The 20,972-nt window shown below is 40.3% G+C and overlaps 1 protein-coding gene across 1 annotated transcript in view; it reads left to right on the top strand.

Annotated features, from left to right (window-relative positions):
* The first annotated feature begins 892 nt into the window (after positions 1–892).
* Positions 893–20,972, top strand: part of LOC145984368 (histidine ammonia-lyase-like) — a 38,196-nt gene continuing 18,116 nt past the window's right edge. Inside the window, exons 1-4 of the mRNA XM_083118029.1 lie at positions 893–1,026; positions 18,669–18,854; positions 19,036–19,102; positions 19,956–19,983. Of these exons, the coding sequence (XP_082974155.1) occupies positions 972–1,026; positions 18,669–18,854; positions 19,036–19,102; positions 19,956–19,983 (336 nt within the window). The 5' untranslated portion in view covers positions 893–971. The remainder of the gene's footprint in view (positions 1,027–18,668; positions 18,855–19,035; positions 19,103–19,955; positions 19,984–20,972) is intronic.

Consider the following 20,972-nt stretch of genomic DNA (forward strand, 5'->3'; position numbering starts at 1 on the left):
CCCGCTTCAAATCCCACCCCACCCTGATCAGCTGAATGTATAAAATAGGTATTTTAGGTATAATTAAAAAATAACATACTTGGCTGGACTAGAGATGGATATGTGAATAAGAATAAGAACCTGTGTAGATATTACATGACAAGTTCGGTGAACACTAAACTGGCGTGGAACCCTCCACTGTAGAAGCCTCTTCTTACAAAGGTGTTCTTTTTAATATTTGTGTGAGGAAGGAGGGGGGGTCACGCCTCGCACAGAAAGCCCGCACCCTAGATTTTGACACCAGGTCCGCCTGTGTTCCCAGACATATCTCGCAGATCTGTAATTATCTCAAAGATTATATTGTATGTAATTCAGGGTGTTTTCTTATCGCTACATTGGTTTTAACAGTGTACAACTACTTCTCCAAAATCCAAGCTTAGTAACTTTTTCCTTATAATTTCTCTCCTCTTATGTCCAGATATATCCACCCCCAACACCTCCCCAAATGTTTTCACAAATATCCAATTGATGATAATTCCAGCCCTAAATATACCTTTCCAACCCCTCTAAAAACAACCTTACATCCCTTTCAGATGCAGATGGAAAATTCTGGAGACTCCTCAAACCTTTAGAAAGAGGGTTGTTCAGAACCCACCAACTCCTTGTGAGCAATAGCACAGGCTAGTAACAACTCTTACAAAGCAGCGGTAAGTGACGGAAATATTTATGTCTCCATTGTGACTACCAAGGCCAGTTGCTCCTTAGCAACTGCCCCTGCACAAGGAACCACACTGAAGGCATGCTGGAATGAAGGCACAGGAATGAAGATAAAGGTAGCCTTGGAGACTATTCATAAACAATAAACGTAAGAGCAGGACGAGAGAAACCTTTTGACCTCTGGAAGGGGAGATCTGAGTAACTTGACTCTTCTCCAATTCCTCAGTTCTTCTTGGAGCCTGTTTCGTAACAGTTGCTCAAGACAGTAGCTCAAGATGAAGATATCAGCTAGGGTACGAGGAGAATGGTTGCAAGTGCCATGCAAGGATGGTAAGTGATGGAAAAGCACCAAACCTAGAACGCCCTAAATTTTCATTACTTGATGTATTAGTTCCAGATAGGCAGTCGTGTTATTGATTCAACAAACAAAAAGCTTACATTACATTTACGTAACTATATTATATTAATTAATTACCAAGTGGTACTAGCATAGACTCCCCCATTCAAGAGGTAAAAACGATAACGTCAGGATCAGCAAACGTATAAGTAAAACGAAAATCGTTAATAAAAAGTTAATTAGAAACTATTTCCTTATTCTGACAAGGGAATATTAAAAAAATATATATTTATGTTCATTCATGCAAAAATTGTTTTGTGGAAAACACCTCTCCAAAATAGACTTACATTTTTATTACTGTAATTCCCGTCATATACATCCAGTTTCCAATTCTATAAAGTGCGTGTTGTTTTTTGCCATCAATGTTTGAAGTTCTTGATTTTTATTATGTTTGTGTACATCATTTACATTACCATTCTAGTAATATAAACATGTTATGTTAATAACAATAATAAATATGTATTAGTAACGCTGTGCAATTAAGCCTGCATTGTACAGTTGAAAATAGTAATAACAGTTAGGGAATTAAGTTATAGGTGAGATATTTTTCATTGAAGCCAATATTCCATGGAGAGAGCTGGATCAGTGAGTATTCCGATAGATTCAAATTTAGTTGATTAGGATTCAAAATATGACCATCACTTCTTCGAACATATCGTTTTGAAAGTCAACTAGAATAATTTTCATTTTAATTTCATTATATATCGGCATGCAAATTAAATGGCAGAAATACATCTTAAATAGGAAACACTAAATCAAGTTCACCAAGGTAGAGAAAAACGTCTCTCTTGATACAGCCTTAAAAAATTAATAACAGTATTGAAATCTAAAACGTGAATAGTAATTGCGATTCGTTTGTTTCTATGAATAGATCTGCAGACCTCGAAGAATTATCGTGGTTGATCAGTGCTACAAGAGATTAATTGCAATTTGCAATTACAGCTGTTGCAGAGTACTATTTCATCGGAACACTCCCTCGCCTGGGGCAAGGTTTATGGGGCGTAGTTTTTGTCTTTTTCTTTAATTTCGATATTTAAAGTTTCCTTTCTACCTATTTAATTCAGAGATTATGATGAATGATGATCATATGAAAGAGCAAAACCTTCAGGTGAATTCGGGAGTCTAACACTCAACGCGTTCAGCCGCCAAGGTGGCCAGTGTGCTTGTATTTATTGTAAAGTTGTGGCGTGCAAGAATCTGAGAAAAGTAGTAGCTGTGGCATTTGCCAAATATATATCCAGAACTCTTTCCAGCCCGCCTTTCACTTTCGTAAGGACAAACGTCTCGTTTGTTACTGCGAGTCCAAACCGGGCTTGCGCAAACAACTGCCATACTTAAGGGGAGGTGTCACACTTAAGTCTCTCTACCTCCAAAATGTTGACTTACAAATTCCGCTTCTGTAAATTCTACACTGTCTGTTTATTCTAAGTATTTGAATTGTATTTATTATTATAAGTTGCTGTCCTGCTATTTTTGACTATTCGCGATTGATCGAAACGGTAATTTGGTTTATTTTACTTCGCTTTTCTGTCACTTTTGGCTAATCGCGATGAGGATGAGTGATGATATGACGTAATTGATGAAGGGACACTCACAAAGACCACCCATGCACAGGGTCAGGATTCGAACCCGAGACCCCTTGCGTCGTAGCGCGCTCTACTAACCACTCCGCCACGGAGGTCGGCTTGGGGAAACGAAGGACGCTAAGATACGGCAAGGAAGTTTCATTGTCATCTTGTTAAACCATTCCCCACCTATCCCAAGATTCGAGCAACCCGTAACAATTTCCGTAACTTCACCAACAATTTCCACTTCAAGCGCTGGGTAAAACAAGTTCCGATTAGACTCTGTGAATAAAGTGAACAAAGAACAAGGTTATCATTGTATACAGGGTATCCACAGTTTTGGGCAAAGTACACCACCGTCTTTATCAGTTCAAATCAGTAAATAATTATAGGGTGTTTGTTAAAAGGCACATAAGTCACAAATTGCGATATCCTGTTGCTTTCTAAGTCACGCTGATTCGTTTAAAGAGAAAATAAGTGTAATTTTATATTGGGAATGCGTAAAGATGGTCCAACGTGTATACCATGCCTGTAATGTTTGCTATTCAATATTAAAAGATTGATTGATTCATTTGTGCGCTTTCTGCCACTTTTGGCTAATCGCGAGTCGCGACGATGAGGATGAGTGATGATATGATGAAATGGATGAAGGGACACACAAAGAACACCCATGCAGGATTCGAACCAGGGTTATTAAAATAGTAAGCGTAAAATTGCTGTAAAATTGCATTTTTTTAGTTAAGTGCTTTTACCGGAACAGCCTAGAGTAGCTATACTTGGAAAATTCTATCTCTCGCTTGAGAGGAAAAGTAGTGGTTCGTTTTATGTAGGAAATAATTCCAATGTACATTATTGCGCACTCTATCGCACAGATATCGAGAACAATGTGAGGGTTCCAAGAAGATGATAAAACTGCTTTTGACATGCACGTCTGCGTGAGAAATCATCCGGAAAGACTCAATTTTGCAGATGACAAATAGTGATCATCTGTACAAACAGATAAAAACATGCACGTATCTTGACATCTGCAGTGCATGGGGCACTTTGAAAGAAACAGTACAAGGGATGCTTCAAGAGGTTTAAAGGTACAGGCACTTTAAAAGTTTTTAAAGGGTTCCATCAAATGCATTCATTTGATGATTATCATTGTTTTTACTTGCATTTAACGGCTTATAAAAATTAAAAGAGCAGTGCATTATGTAACTGTAAACGTATATTTGTTATGTTATTGAATTGTTCTTACCCAGCGTACCTGAATAATTGTCGACTTCCATGACTGATGTTTAGCGCAGTGCGATATAATACCAGGGGTGCCGTGTTCGAAACCCAAGTAAACAACAATGTTTGTGTTTGTTCTGATGAAAATTAAAAAATAAAGCGTATGAACACAAGATATGCAATGATTATTATTAAAATGGTTAGTGTACTCGCCCTTGGTGCGAATGCTCCAGGCAATGGCACCTTTTGCATCTGAGCAAAATCAACGCGTTTGAAGATGACGGACAAAATCTCGAGTGCCTCCCTGATGGCGTAGTGGTAACGTCGTCCCCTTGTAATCGAAAAGTCCCGAGTTCGATACCTGGTGGGGGCACTTTGCACAGTGGTTCGGATCCCAGTTTACACTGTAGGCCCAGTCCCGATTAACCTATTTGTGCATATGGTGGACTTAAAAACAAAACCTCGATTTTCCCCCTTGCAAGAGCTTCAAATGCTGCCCACGTAGCCCAGGCCAAGGGCGCTCGCGAAGGGGGCCAGGAGGGCACTTGCTCCCCCTGAGATATCTGAAAAAAAAAAGTTTGGGGAAGAATGGGGGATGCTTGCATGGATCAACATGGAGAAAATGCTTATGCAAATTGTTCCAGTAAAAGATGCTTTATGAGAGTTTTCTTAACTGGGGGGATAGCGTAACCCCACTTTGACCACTGCTGCCGCCCCTGAGAATAAATCCTACTGAGACCTGGTCCAGGCTATATAATTTATCAGATTAAAGAACGAAAATCTCAGCAATTTTAGGCAACTTGAAAAAACATTTCTAAACAATAACGTTCCTACATACTGTATAGTTTAGCAGTGGCGGGGGTCGAATTAGGGGCAAGTCACCAATGTTGTTACCACTATAACTGCAGCAAATTTAGAGATTTGAAGCTAAAATTCATAGCCTAAATAGTATGTGAAACTTGTAGTATAGTACCAGTCACGTAAGTAAAACACATGTAAGTCTTCACAAATTATTTTATTACAATTAATGATCGATTTGTGTAATTTGCTTGCAAGAAAATTTCCAGCACAAACTAACTAAAAGTTAACTGTAACTGAGTTACTTTTTAAAATGAGTAACTGTAACTGTTACTTTTTTTAGTTACCTTTTAAAAAGTAACTTTCCGATCACTGGAAATAAAATCAACAAAATGATTCGAAACGTTATCTAGAAGTGTCTCAGTTAGTGCTAGTTGTTCTTCTTCGCTCCCCTCGCCCCTTGGCATCACTCCCCTGCTTTTCTTTCTTTTGCTTTACCTGTTCCTGAACGTTTGTATGCTAATGTTGCGCATAAAGTAACGCTGGCACCGGTTTGGCGAAGGTGTGGTGACACTCCTGTGGAACCGACCAATGAGAGAGGCGGCCTGTCGGATCAGGCGACATGTCATCATACAACAGCAAGATTTGCAATGTTGCTCGGATACCTGGAATCCTGTAACGCTGGTTGCACAGGTTGCGTACTGCGTAAGCATTCCGGGAATATTCTTTGGCACGTGTCCCTCGGGGCATCTGTTGCGCAATTCATTCTCCAAGTGAACGCGGGCTGCACGAATTTCCAGGGTTACGTTATCACTACCTCAGTTACCGCCACTTTTCCCCTCACGTCATGCCAGAATAAATACTCACTAAGGAAAGTTCCTGTTTGTTGTATGGAAGCTGTGGTTAGGAACCAACCCAGCTCCACCAACGGTCAAGGTCATCACCTATGAAGTAGGCAGGTATCCCTTGACCCGTTTGTAAGGCCATTTTTAGGCAAATTGTAAGTCCAATCAGCCTCTGTGGAGAAGTGGTCGTCAAAACGAGCTGTGAAGCTAGGGGGCCCTAGTTCGAATCCTGGGTGTTCACGAAACACCAACACTTTCCCAAATGTCCTCAACACCCCTTAAAAATGTTCACAAAGGCCAAATTTATGGTCATTTTGGCTCTATTGATTGATTTTCTTGATTTTACTTCGCTTTTTGTGCCGTTTTTGGCTAATTTGCGAAGATAGGGATGAGTGATGAAATTGATGAATGAACATCTATTCCAAGGCCAGGATTCGAACCCGGTACCCCTGGCGTCGTAGCGCGATGTGCTAACCACTCCGTCACCGGGGCCGGCACATTTTGGCTCTAAATTTACCCTTCTTACACTCTTCTAAATACAAAAAATCCACCTGAACCAATAGCGTCCCATTTATTTATAGTTCCGAATTTTATATATCCTATGGGGAAAGATTGGTTAGACTTTTATGTAACATAATTGAGGACTAAAAGTGGTAAAGGTTGTAAGTGCCAAAAGCGAAAGTGTTGGGAAATCGCATCGTTCCGCACATCAGCCCGTAAGAACGTGCACACTAGTGACCTCTTTACACGCCCTTTGAACTACTTAGAGGGCTACCAGCCACATTTCACGTTTACCACATTATAAAGCATGGCACATTTCACAGTTTAACGTGGAAAACGGTGTTTGAATTATTGTGGCACTTACAGCGTTTACCAATTTTAGTTTTCAATTTTTACACCGCTGATGGTGACGCTAAAGGGGGAGGGGGCCGTGGTCTCAAAATTATTTTACCCTCTCCCGTGCCTCCAGTTTTATAGAAAATATTATTTTAAACATTGGCATTCCCGTGTTCTGAATTAACAATTAAATTTTCATAAAATATTGCAAAATAGATATCTGGGATAGAAAGATAAACACTAGAACCACAATAATTTTTGACAGCGTTCACCCTGTTCCCTTGATACGAGTGGTGATAGCGAACCGCATTTACAAGAGGTAGGTAAGTCGACAGGTTTATTACCAGTGACTTTTATAAAAAAGGGTCTCACCAATACATAAATAATCTCACCGATGGCGTAGTGGTATTGTCGTCGTCTTGTAATCAAGAGATCCATGGGTTCAATGCCCGGTGAGGTTACATAATGGTACAGATCCCACTTTAAACCACAGATCCAGTTCGGATTCGCCTCTTTCTGTGCATAAAGTAAACTTAAAAACAAATTGAAACAACCAATCCTACGAATAAAGGAACCGCGGGATTCCGACAAATCAACATGAGTATGTTGGCACGTTGATTGCGTAGCATTTGGCATCGTAGTTTGTGAGAAAATGGGCGCCTTCTAATCGGTGCAGTACACCTTATTTGAGCTATTTAGCATAGCGCTAACCCGACCCCGCTGTTTATCACGCAGAGGTCCCTAAACATACGGCGCTCACTCTCTGTACATTTCTATGCATCCATAAAAACTGCCTCAATCCATTGAGGGACGGCCACTTTCTGACATCTGAGAAAAAAGGTAAAGGTAAAGTGCTCCCCTGTGCTTAGCACCACGCCATGAAAGCGTATAGGGGGTGTGGGGGTAACGCCCCACACTTTCTTGATCCGGTCGTGAGTGGGGGTGATGTGATCAGCATCACGCCCCTGACCGCCTTTACCCCCCAGGGTTTCCCCCAGGTACCCATGTTATTCGACGCTGGGTGGGCGCCGGGGCCGCTTCCATCGTTAGAAAAGTTCCCGGATTTGAACCGGCCGGGGATCGAACCCGGGACCTTGAGCATGGTAGTCAGACGCGTTACCGACTGAGCCACCGCGGCCAACCTTCTGACATCTGAGAGCCTGAGAATATGAGCGTATGAGTGCGCATAACAAGTCGGAACCGCTATTTATACATCCGACAAACGACCCACCCCAAAACCGGGTCAAGACCCTATTGTTACCTTTCAAACAGGGAAGCCGTTGAGGGGAAGCAACCGTTGGCTTCCCCGGCTACTGGGCAAAAGGCAACCTAGGCCAGAGCATGTATGTGCAAAGAATACACTTTTACATACATATTTCCCTTTTTGCATCTGTGTGCGTAAAAACCACACAGCAGGGGCTACAGTCTTTTCCCGAAATCCTATACAAAAATCTGATTTAAATAATGTGTGGTAGTAATTAAATTTACTTCATTAACAGGATTAAACATCTTGTATATGGTAAGTGCAATATATAAGAAATTCATCTTCAGCGCATTTACCCCTCCCCGCAACATTTTCGTCTTTAGATGTCGGCTGCCGATAAGGGATAATCCCCTTCCGAAATGAAATTCTGGCTACCGGCCTGACCACCAGGGATCGAATCTTGAACCTTTCGATTGATTGATTAATTGAACTGGTGTTTTAAGTCCATTTTATGCACAGTAAGGCTAATCGGGACTGGTCCTACAGTGTAAACTGGAATTCGAACCACTATAGTGGTTCGGATCACCGATTAGCCTTACTGTGCATACAGTGGACTTAAAACACGAACTCGATAATTGGAAGGTTTTAGAAGAAATAAACATGGCTTTTTATGCATCGTACAACTTTGCTTCTTTTCACCGTAGTTTTACAGTTTTTCTTCCTAAGAATTCCACTGAGTATAACACGCTACGAAACCAGAGGTCCAAGGTTTGGACATTGGAAAGGTATGGTTGTATCATGTCTGACCCATCGCCATTCCTTCGGCTCATCATTCATCCTCATCGTCTACCCAAGAGGTAGAAAAGCGGCGTAATATAGAAATATATAAATGATTTATTTGGTTTATTTTACTTCGCTTTTCTGACACTTTTTGGCTAATCGTGAAGATGAAAATGACAATGAGTGATGTGAAATTGATGAGAGGACCATCATAAAGAACACACACGCCCAGTCCGGGATTCGAACCCAGGACCACTGGCATCGTAATGCACCTTGTTAACCACTGCACAACAAATAGAAACAGAAAATGCCTGATAAGTTATTTGCTTCTCCATAATTCATGATTATATTATAAGTATTATTCGCTGTATGACTAGGGATTAATTATATTTGTATGTCTAGCCAACCTAGCCACCTAAGCAGCAGCAGCTTTCGCATTTGCAGGTGTAGGCTAAATGAAGAAAAATCACAGAAAGTCAGAAATATATACAAATTTTGTAACAAAATACTTATAGAGCATGCAGACAGCTGTAAAAACAATTGCTACATACCTAGTTTCCTTCCTTAATTGAAACGTGGTTTATTTTTCATTATACAGAGGTTGTTCGCTTTATATCCGACCATTTTCGATTCGGTGCTGCCACCTGGCGTATCATGCTGGAACTATGGCTCTGCTGGCGGGAGTAGTGTTGTGTCTGACCTTGTAGGTGCGTGAGTGTTGGTAGTGAATGTTATCAAATGGTGCCGAAAATCAACCGGTATTGGGAGGGTTACGTAATGGCCCTTTTCCATGCTAAGTTTTCATACGCACGCATTGTGAAAAACTGTCGGGAGAATGGGTTAACATTCGGGGTGAATACTGCGAAAGCTATTGTGGCCCGTTACACACAACAGGCTCTCCTTGCGAAACATTCACCCACGAAAACCAGCAGGAGAAGGGCTGGAAGCAAAGTGTCACCCGTAGTGCTAAGGGGGATCCGTCGATTGGCGTGCCAAGAAAATTCCCCGACTCAACGTGATATGGCCCACAGATTTCACCTCGCACCGTCAACTGTGAACAAAACAATTCGCAAACGCCTCAGGTTGAAGTGTGTGCGGAAGACCCACCTTCTACCGCGTCACATTACCGAACGTAAGACGAACTGCAGGAAACTGTATGATGAGTACCTGGCGGGTTCCAAATGGAAGAAAGTTGTCACAATGGATGAATCATATGTCCATCTCACTGCTGGTGGTCACATTCGGGCGATCACATACCGTGACATTGACGGCAAGGGGCGCAGCAACTTTGTTCGTCAGTGCGGGGAAAGTTTCCCTCGTGGCTTTATGGTTGTGACGGGATTCGGATATGAGGGTAAGTTGATGATACGCAAGGTGGACAAAAACGTGAAGGTGAATGCCAGATACTTCCAAGACTCCATTCTGACACCCAGGGACGTAGCTAGGTTGATCAGTTCGGGGGGGCCAAATCTGAAATTTGTTCCTATGTAAATATTTCCAGACAGTAAAGGTAAATAACTCTGTGTGTGTAATTTACATACACACACAGATGTAATATTATATATATATATATATATATATATAATATTACATTATAATATTGCTACATATATATTGCATTGGTATATTAAACTACTAAGAAGTGTATATAATATACTATATGTGAATACTGGAGGTCAAATAAAAATTAGAGTTCAACAATTTTCAGGAAGCAAATCAATTTATGTAATTACTATTAAACTATTACTTTACAGTTTTCCTTAATGTATTTTACTTTCTGCTTGTCTCAATGACAACCTCTTCTTTTTTATCGAAACTATATCCTCTGTGGAAGTGCTAAACTGATATATTATTATGTGTAGGATCTTTCCTATTCATTATGGAGGATACCGGGATTTTTTTTTCACCTGTTCGAGCGGCTCCCACCCAGCGTCGTACGTATAAAGTGGGTACATGGAGGAAACTCTGGCAGGTAAACGAGGCCAGGGACGTGGTGCTGATTGATCACATCACCTCCACCTTCGGCCGTGATCAAGAAAGTGTGGAGCCCGAACTACACACCCCTAAACGCTTTCATGGCATAGCGAAAAGCACAGGGGAGCACATTACTTTACTGTTTTCATTATTTGGTATCCAGTACGTCATCATTAACAAATCATATTACATACACGCACACATATACACAGTTTTTTGGGGGTAACAATTATAACTTGTTACTTATGAGAAACGCTTATATTGAAAGCGAAGCGAACAAGAAAAATATTACTAATTTCATATCTTTCATTCTTTCAAACAGGCAATAACAAATACTTTCACGAGTCATCATGTAAGTAAACTGCTACATTTTCTTCGTCCTCTTGCATCTGCCCCTCCTCCCTCCCCAAGCCCTCCTACCTCCTCACTAAAGTTATTGCTTGCTCGAAGGCAGCGAGGTCATTGGACTGTTCTGGTACTTGGCACCCTGGATAGAAGCAAAATCTAGCAGAATGAATCGAAAACAAAGGTTTACTGGGGAAGGGAAAATTTAACCGTATTTGCGTATTGCCTTACAGAAACAGCAGGGGTACAATAACTCAACCCAGGGATAAGTCTTCCCTGCCATTTGAATGCCATTTCCTTCCCTTAATCCCTTAAAGCAAGAAAGACCGCTCCCTGCAATTTGTCAGGTTCGACACAAAGGGGTCTAGTCATACAGTGACGACCACAGATTAGAAATAGGTCTCGCAGGAACATTTTATGACGGGCAGTTCAGAGAGTATTTGGGACGCAGTGCCGCCTTTGGTTGTCCGCAACCATCTCGCCAACATTTGTTGAACAAGCTTGTTGTATTGTCTCCATTCAAGCTTTGTGCTGGTCTTAGGGCCGCCTGTCAAGATGTTGCTTTCCTGAAGAAAGAAGATCGCGTTTTATTCTAATTTCTGGGCCTTCCCGATGGCGCAGTGGTACCGTCGTTCCCTTGTAATTAAGGGGTCCCGGGTTCGATACCCGGTGGAGGCACATAGTGGTTCGGATCCCACTTGAAACTGTAAGTCCAGTCCCGATTAACCTTACTGTGCACAAAGTGGTCTTAAAACAACTCAATCAATCAATCTTATTTCTGGCTGTGAATTTAGGCAGGGACGTAATTATAACAATAATAGGACGTTATAAAACATTAATAATAATAATAATAATAATGACGCTTTTAACATTGAAATTATTGTCAAATTTAAATTCTAGCACATTTAGTAGTATTCCAGCGTAAACAGCACTTTAAATTATGCGATTGATTTGTAACTCTCCTCTAGACACTAACGTGTGCAGGTTTTTTTTCAGAGGGGACGGGGAGAGACAGTATAACATATTTCATAATTAACCACTTTTAAGCTTCCTTTTGAAAGTTGTTCAAAGACAGAAATTTCGGGAGAGTTATAGCCGCATCAGCTCCCTCATGTGTACACCAGTGCCTCGAGATGTAGTAGGAAAAATAGATGCGTGCCACTTTTTTTGCGGCAATTTCGAAAATTGTGCACCTCTTAACTTGCACCCTGCATTCTCGCAAAACGACGTTGATGGTTTGTGCAAGTATCATGCACAAAGACACTGAAGTAGGTGTTTTCACACTTTGTTTATTTCTGTCTTGAGTTCGTGTTATCAGTAGGGAGCGGGTATTCAGTAGCCACAAAGCATGCTAAATAGACAGGTAAATTGGCACCAAAAATGACAAAATTTGACAACTTCAAAAAGCACAAAAAATAGGTAGTAAATATCAACTTGTTATTACCTTTCATTTTCAGTTTCACACCTATTTTTTTTATTCTACGTATATTATTTTTTTTTAATGTGCCGATTTTCTGTTACTTTTAGTTAATCGCAATGTTGACGATCATGAATGGCAATTAATGAAGGAAAACTCACAAATCGCCATCACAATTATGATATGTAATATGCAGAATATTATTGGCGACTCAAATGTTCTGTTTCTTGTTGTTTTTTAACATTCTCAAGAATAAATTCATGTTTTTGCTTTATATTGCATATTTATTATAACGTCACGTTTACCACGGCGGACCTCCTCGGTGTGGTTTACCACGTTGCCTTGTAACCAAAGAGTGCCAGGTTCAAGTCCCGATGGAGACACATCGGAGTCAAATTTAAATTATAAATCCAGTTCCAATTAATCTATTTGAGCATAAAATGGACTTTAAACTATTTTTGATTACGACGACAATGGGATCAGTTATTGTAATAGTGAAAGAAAATAATATCTCCTTCAGGATTCAAACCTCGGACTCAGTTTTACAGAAATTGTAATCTCTAGACCAGTGGTTCCCAAAGTGTGCGTCGCGGCGCCCTGGGGCGCCCTGGTAGGCGTACGGGGCCGCCGCGAGATGTTCCAATATTTTCACTAAAATTCAGTCATTGATATGATTGTTCCAAATACATGTTCTTATTTAGAACATTTTACATAAAAAATGTTTCTGAATTTGAAATATATGTTTATTTTTTAACTTAAGGAAAGCAACCTATGCACACTAACAGAGCGTTACAAGTGTTAGATAGGGCCTCCCCGGTGGCGTAGTGTTAGAGTTGCCACCTTGTAATAAAGGGGTCACGGGTTCGTTACCCGGTGCAGGCACATAGTGGTTCGGATCCCACTTTAAACTGTAGGTCCAGTTCCGATTAGCCTTATTGTGCATGAAATGGACTTAAAACATCAATTCAATCAATCAATCAATCAAAGCAAGTATTAGATATGCCTACATTCTGATTTGGACGCCGTGGAAAAATCTTGAAACACTAATGGCGCGGCGAAACGAAAAAGTTTGGAAATTCCTGCTCTAGACCATAGAGATTAGCTTTGTTCCTTCGTTCGTCAGTGCTATATATATTTTTTAAAACAATGCAAATATAGGTAAATATTATTTCTCCGTTGTGTGAGGTATCGGTAGACCGTTGCTGGCAATGCCAACAATGCATTAGTGTACATTGTTATTAGATAGGCTTCCACTCTCCCCGACATCCATTCTAAACAATGGCATCACTTATTTCATTTATTCCAGTGTTCGTGGCGGAGTGGTAAGCGTAAAGGGCTACGGAATCAGAGATGTTCAAACCTCCACCAGCCATTGGTGACTCATTCTGTTTGTCTATGCTCCCATCACCTTTCCATCCGTCCATCATTCATCCATCCACATCGACTTGTAAAAATTAACCTACGAGGTAGGAAAAAAGGTAAAATAGCCAAAATGAAAATCTATTGAATTCTAGCCGCATCAGTGGCTGAGCACGTTAGCTACCGAATTACAATTTTGTCCAAAATCGATCTAAGTTCGAGTCCGTGAGTTTTTGTATTAAGTCCTCTTCATGCACAGATAGGCCAATCGGGACTGGACGTACAGTTTAAAGTTGGATTCAAACCACTATGTGCGTCCACTAGATATCGAACGCAGGCCAGGACCTCTTAATTATATGGGGACGACATTACCGCTACGCGATGTCCTCGCCTGGAGAGGCAGGCGCTTTTTTTGTTACTGTCCATGCATTAATTTCTTGTATCACCGTTGCATATCTTTGACATTAGCCAGAAGTGTCAGTAAAGTAATGCAAAATCAGGAAACGAAAATCAAAGTACATCCAGTGTTCAAATTGAAACTCCTGACCAGGTAAAGAATTTTCCTCTTAAATATTCTCGATCATATTTTGCTATTGCTAAGAATTTGACGTAATCATTTCTTTCAACTTCAAGTAAATATTACATTAATATCAGCATATAAATTGTCAGTTTCTGTACTGAATTTTACATTAAAATTAATACTGTTGTTGGTTTGCAAATTACAATATGTATTTGATGAGAAAATATTTCCTGATTAATTTGCCTTCCTCTAAGAAAAATAATTCTGATATGAATTAAAAGTCCACTGAGACGAGATCAGTGATTACTGAACTCTTGTACATTAATTGGAAAATTTGTGTTATTTACTTTGAACCATCAGTCCGTATGTTTTAGGTACAAATCTCAAAATTTGAAAAGGGAAGCTGATATGACTTTTCTCCTCAGAATTTTTTTCAATTTGAACACTCGATATACATACATATACATATTTCATTATTTAAGTTAAACTACGAACACACACACACATATAATTGTTTTACAAAACTGATTGGTACTCACTTTGTAGTTCGCTCACAGTTCCATGCATTTTAGATGATAGGACGTTCCTCCGTTTTCCTTAATTTTTTCACATGGTTTCTTCCAGTTGCGAATCCCTATTTTCCTGAAACTTGATTCTGCATATCCTGAATCTGTGCCAAATTTACGGCATGGAAATCAAAAGCATGCGTCAAGTTCCACACTATATTCTAGCCACGGCGCAGATGCAAACCAGTATTTTTGAAATAATCGCTTTCGCTTTCCGAACGTAGAATTTGGATAGTTTTGCAAAAGTGGTTGCCTAGGATTATCTACCCCAAGATCAGTAATTATTTTCACATTAGTACATTCACTTGTTTTGCCTAACTTTGGAACGTCAGAACTTGGATAAACATCATATTCATTGTCGTCATGTTCCACATGTTTTGAGATAGTTTTAAAATATCCAGTTTTGATAAATTTATCCATTCAAAATGGAAATGCACAACAACGCTAGAACTCTTCCCACACACGAACAAATACACAGTGACCGTAGCAACCCGATAGCAGACCTTCCTCGCAAGCAAGAACACAAAGCTAATCTGTGGCTCTGAAGCTGAAGCATACAGCAATTTTAAATCTCAGAACAATGTCAGTACTGGAGAACTCTCTCCATAGCCTATGTCGCTCGACCACCTACTGTTGACCGCTCGGCCACGGCGGAGTCTTTGATTCCATCTGTAACGGAAGGGTCATTTGCAACAAAAGGCAAAAGGTTTTCACAAACTTAGGGTAGGGCAAGGGTAATAACCTCAAAGCATTTTATGCCTTTGGTTATAAACTGGTAAGCAACGAAAGGGTGGAATTTTGCTGTCCTACATTTGCTTCCGAAGATTTTCTTCGGAACAGTGTTTCCAACTCTGCTACAAATTTACCAGAAAATAATATGTAGTATTAATTTAGGATAATTTTTAATCGATCAAAATTTTGTTTGCGGGGGCCAGAGTTACAACTGCCGGGGCCAAAGCCCTCCCAGGCCCCCCCCTAACGACGTCCCTGCTGACACCTATCTATCGGAGAGACATCCCATAATTGTATGGAATGGACGCGAACCAGGTGATGATCCATATGGACAAGGCTTCGAGTCATACCGCCAGAACATCACTACGTTTTTATCAGGAAATGGCAGAGGAACTAAGAATTCGTGTCATTCCGTTTGAAGACATTCCTGTGAAAAGTTCAGATGCAAGTCCAATGGATTTTTGCGCATTTGGACTGTTGAAACGACGTCTTCAACATCGCCGCCCGCGCACCCTGGATGGTCTATGGAAAGCTTGCAGGGAGAAGTGGGGCAGAATTCCCATTCCTGTCCTGCGCCGGAGCTTGCTGCAATGGAAACTGCGATGCCGGGCGATAGTCCACAATGCTGGGGGTCCAATAGAACATGATCGGTGGTGGCGGCGCGGTATCTCTTAAGGTGAGTACCCGTCAAAAATGGTCGGATATAAAGCGAACAACCTTCTGTACATGAGATCAACCAGCCTGAGAGTCGAACCCAGGTAGTCGGACTCTCTTTAAGAATGCCAATATGTTGGATATTTGGTCGATCAGTCGATCCTGATCCATTGTTTTCAGAGGAAGACAATTTGGCAGCTTCTCATTCGACATTTTACTCGCGATGTAGGAAAACGAGATCACAAACACTTCGTGATGCTATCTTCTCGCGTTTACAGAAGTTTGCCACTGCTGGGACAACAAATCCTACTTCAACTGTCTATCAAATCAACAGATCAACCGACCGCTTCGATGTTTCTCCGAATTTTCAGAAAGTGTCTTCCCCTCCTTGCAGGGCAGGTCATTAGCAGGAGAGTTGAGTGTATGTGAGAAGAACCGCTATGTAATTCATTCCCGCGCCGAAAAAGGGACAAGCAATAGAATTCTGTTCTTGGAATTTGAAACGCATAGGGATATCTTTTATGAACCATAAAATAATTAACTCAGAAAGTTCTAGCCACCCGTAGCTAAATCTTCCTGTTTGTGTCGTCCTTTCGGCGCCCATGGAGCCAGTGCAGGGCCAGATGAAGAGAAAGTGCGGGTTTTGGGGGGATCCTGGATCTGGTGTGCAGCAGGGAGGAAAAGTGCATTTTCAATAGGTCTCAGACTTCCCTGACCGGGGCGGACCACAAAACCATTAACTGCATTCTCTCCCAATACATATGTTTGTGTTCAACAAGCAAGAAACAGGGAAATAAGAAAGAAATGCCTTGCTTCGGTTCGTGCTACTGAAAACTGAAGAAGTGTTTCAAACTGCAAGAAGCAAAATTTACTGAAGAATTATTTTGCAATATTTGTCATCAAAGTAAAATTTCCAGCAAATACAGAACAGTTTCCCGGTGCCACGTGGACGTTTGCCGGGGCCAGTGGCCCCGCGTGCCCCCCCTAACGACGTCCCTGATTATAAGTATGCAATTCATAATTGTAACCATCCTCATAGCGCAAAAAAATACTAGGGCTGAGAAGGGGGGGGGGGGAATCGTGACACACCTGGGCCTCCAACGTTTTAGTTACAAGAGTGATTTTTATGGCATACATGGTAGGACCATAGTTTGGGAGGGAAGTGTGCTGGGCGCCAAAAGTTCGGGAAAGAGGGGGCGCGTCGTAATGGATGGTTCACCCCCTCTTAGATAACGTCTTTAATCCACCACTGCCTTACTTAAAAGGCATATTTCGGAACTAAAGGAATTTCGGAAGAATTTTGAAATTTTTGTCCACTTGCATATTTTGGCCTATTTAGCACACGATTTTGTAGATTAGTCAACGCGTCTCTTTCATTTCAATAAATATATACATGATTGTTTCATTATGGTGACATGCCCACGAATTGCTTTTCTGCAGCCAGAGTTCCTTAATAGCACACAAAGTTTGCTGTTTGTCATAGAAGGCTCTTCAGTAGCAACCAGTTGTTTTTTGTTGTTTTTTTTTCCTGGGAAGAAGGGTTCCTGTACTCTTCAGGTTGGTTCGTTATTATGCTGATCATAAAAACTACTCAAATATTGTGGTTTGTTCATAAATCATAGTGCATCCATGTAGTCACACACACACGTGACCTGCCTGGAGTTCCAACGCTAACCTAACACCTTGCAATAAAATAGAATAGATGGATAGACAGATCTAGGACGCTCTTTTGAAACTACGATTTCAAATTTTCAATACAATGATTTCATCAAACATTTTTGGGCCTCCTCGATAACGTCGCCGCCTTGTAATCAAGAGGCCCTGGGTTTGATACCCAGTGGAGGCACATTGCACAGTGGTTCGGATCCCACTTTAAACTGTAGGTCTAGTCCCGATTAGCCTATCTGTGCATAAAGTGGACTTAAAACAACAATTCAATTCATCAAACATTTAATTAAAATTTCTGGGGTAGAAGTGTCTATCAACACTTCTACTACGTCATTGACTGGTCATAATATTATTTTTGCTACATATCAGCTGAGTTTATGGAATCCTGTACTGTTGTAGCTACTGATGGAAGGTTTTATAGGAATGACATTTTCCATTTTATTTTTGTATTTGTATTGTATTGTTTGAGCCATGGTGGTCAAATTGCTGATTGATCTTGGAATACTATGATTATATTTCCATTATTGTCCCTGTATAAATGGCTCAGGGTCTCACTCAGCTCTTCTTCAACAGATATAATGGGGTGACCATTTGGGGGAGGGGTTGCAGTTAGCATTTTGGCACTGGTGTATGCAGGGGGGAGCTTATGGGGCTACAACCCCATCCGAAATTTTGATGAAATCAGTATTTTCAAATGAAAGCAGTGAAGAAATTGGGAAAAATCAGAGTGGTAAATGCAACACCTTAAATTGACCGTCAATTACCATTTTCATCTTTGAAGAACTTTTAGAACAAAGGTTAAAAATGTTAATAATGAAATATTTTATTGTGTATCCTTCCTCCCTGGAACGCAGCTTTACAATTCCAGCCCCCTCTGGAAAAAAATCCTTCATACACTAGAGCATGGTGGTGATCACTGTACTAAGGATGAGATTGAGGATGTGTGGAGCCTCTATGTGTCTTCATTGATTGGTAGGAAAATGCACTTTACAACTGACTATCACTCTTTAAGAAAGGATTATGTATTTGCTATCTTCAACACAAATCAAAATATATTTGTATTTGGCTTTCAATTTATAATCTCTATTTATAGGAAAATTAACTATACGTTGGCTTTCCGAAGAGGCTTTGAAGAGATATGAAAAGTTACAACCTCCAACACATGTAACTAACAAATCAGGAAGAGTGCAGGAGGTACGAAAAACAAGAGGAGGAGCAATATTGAGCCCTGATGACCTGATATGTGATGTTCTGGATGACAATGATTTTGTTTCTGTGGGTATGTTATACATTTCTAATATTGAAATCATATGCCAGTTACAAAGTGGCAAAAATAGTGTAAAATTCATCAAAAATAATTCATAACTTGCCATACAAGCAACAGAAATTGTAACTTTGAATAATTTCTCATTAGCTAACCATAATTAAAACTAATTTATGCAATTCCTTTTCAATTTCAGTACTGACTACTGACCGACCTCATCCTGTAATTGAACCTGTGGATCTGAAATATATTCCAGAACAAATGTATCCTTTAATATGTGCTCATTTCTATGTATAAGCTGTTTTAATGGTAGGGTGTGAAAAAAACAACTCTATCTTACTCAGTGCTTGAAGTACTTGAACCCAGGCTGGGTCAATAGCTCAGTTGCTAGAGAAATGGCATGGTTTGCCAGAGACCCAGGTTCAAGTACTGGTCGAGCCTGCATTTTTTGCTGAAATCTCTATGTAAATATTAATAATAATAACCCATGGTGCAGCAGCCCATGAGGGCCAGGGCCTACCTACCGACTGCCAGCCTCACCCCCACCAGAGGTAGGAAATCATCCAATCAGGCATGGTCAGCATGACGAACCCCCAATCGTTGTTGGTTTCCATGACCAGGTTATGCTACTCATTCGTAGCCCCCAATTTCCTCTGGATTGGTGGGTGGCCACTGGTCTCGGACACAGGCCGAAATCTCAGTTATGCTTCTCCCAGGAGACTCAAACATGCATGCATACCATACCTGGAGCCCAATGCATGATGCCTTAGACCGCATGGCCACAGTGTGGGACAGTATTTCTATGTAAGAGATTTTAAAGTTCTGTACAATGCATCAAGCAGATGCTCATGATAGCATAGGTTGTAATGTTCTATTCCTCAATGTAAGAATTTAAAGCTAACTGTATATAATTATGTTGAATCAGGAGTTTGTAGTGAAATTTCCATGGAGGTGTAAGGCCATATTTAGGGTGTGCAAAGGTAAATTTAGTGCAAAAATGGCTATAAATTGGACCTTTGGGAAGAACTTTAGGAGGGTGTTGTGGTAAATTTGGGAGAGGAGGTGTTGGGGAGTGTGTGGATGAATCACTGTGTCTAATCCTTAACTCCATACTAGAATGGGAAAATATGTGCCACCTGATGAGGTAAGTGTATTTTCTATTGAAGAATTGATGAGTGTCTTTTATGTAAGGTTTTCATTCACAATACATAGTGGAGAATTTAAGGAATTCAACCTTATAAATATTGCAAGAACAGCCAGCCAATAATGAAATAAAAATTTTGTTTTGCAGTATGAGTATAAATAGAAATAACAGGGGAAATATTGTAATCGAGCACATTTCCAGGTTAGAAAGAATATGTACAATACCGTAGCCATTCTTGTGGGTATTAATTAGTTATTTTTGTGAGTTATAAGCCAGAAGCATAAGGTGGAAGGAGGAAATCAATTTGCTTGTATGCATGATGTATGATGATACAAATGTATCAATAATATTTACTGTATTTCTTAGTTGAGACCTGGTAGATAGTATGTTTACATTTATAACTCATTTCCATTTCTTGCAGATAAATACTCTTGTTACTGGGAAAGGGGTCCTTTCATTGGATTGATTTGTTTTTTCGAATTTTTGCCTTGAGTCCACTTTATTTACAGATAGGCTAACCAGGACTGGACCTACAGTTTAAAGTGGGATTTGAAACACTGCAATGTGCCTCCACTAGATATCAAACCCAGGACCCCTTGATTACAAGGCGACAAAATTACCAGTATGCCATCAAGCAGGCTCCTTGTATTGGTCTTTGGTGTAGATTTAAATAGTTTAATATCTCTCTTCATATTCTCTGAGAAGAGCAAAAAATATTTTGTATATTCTTTAAATCAGTGGGCAGTAAAAATGCTCAGTATCAGTATGTGGTAACATTGAGTGACAAGATGATATGAAAAGATGATGATAGTAAGTATATACAGATATAATTGTTATTTTTAGGAACCTTTCATCTTCATGAAACTCACTTTGCATACCTGTTGAAAGTTGAAAAGAAACAAAAGTAGAACACACCTTAAACTCATGAACGGAAGCTTTAACTTTCTATAGAATTATTAGAAGTATACATTTTGCACTTACATTAATCT

The sequence above is a fragment of the Lepisma saccharinum genome, chromosome 2 (genome assembly GCF_977018435.1).
Source record: "Lepisma saccharinum chromosome 2, izLepSacc3.1, whole genome shotgun sequence".
In the NCBI taxonomy this organism is placed as follows: Eukaryota; Metazoa; Arthropoda; class Insecta; order Zygentoma; family Lepismatidae; genus Lepisma; species Lepisma saccharinum.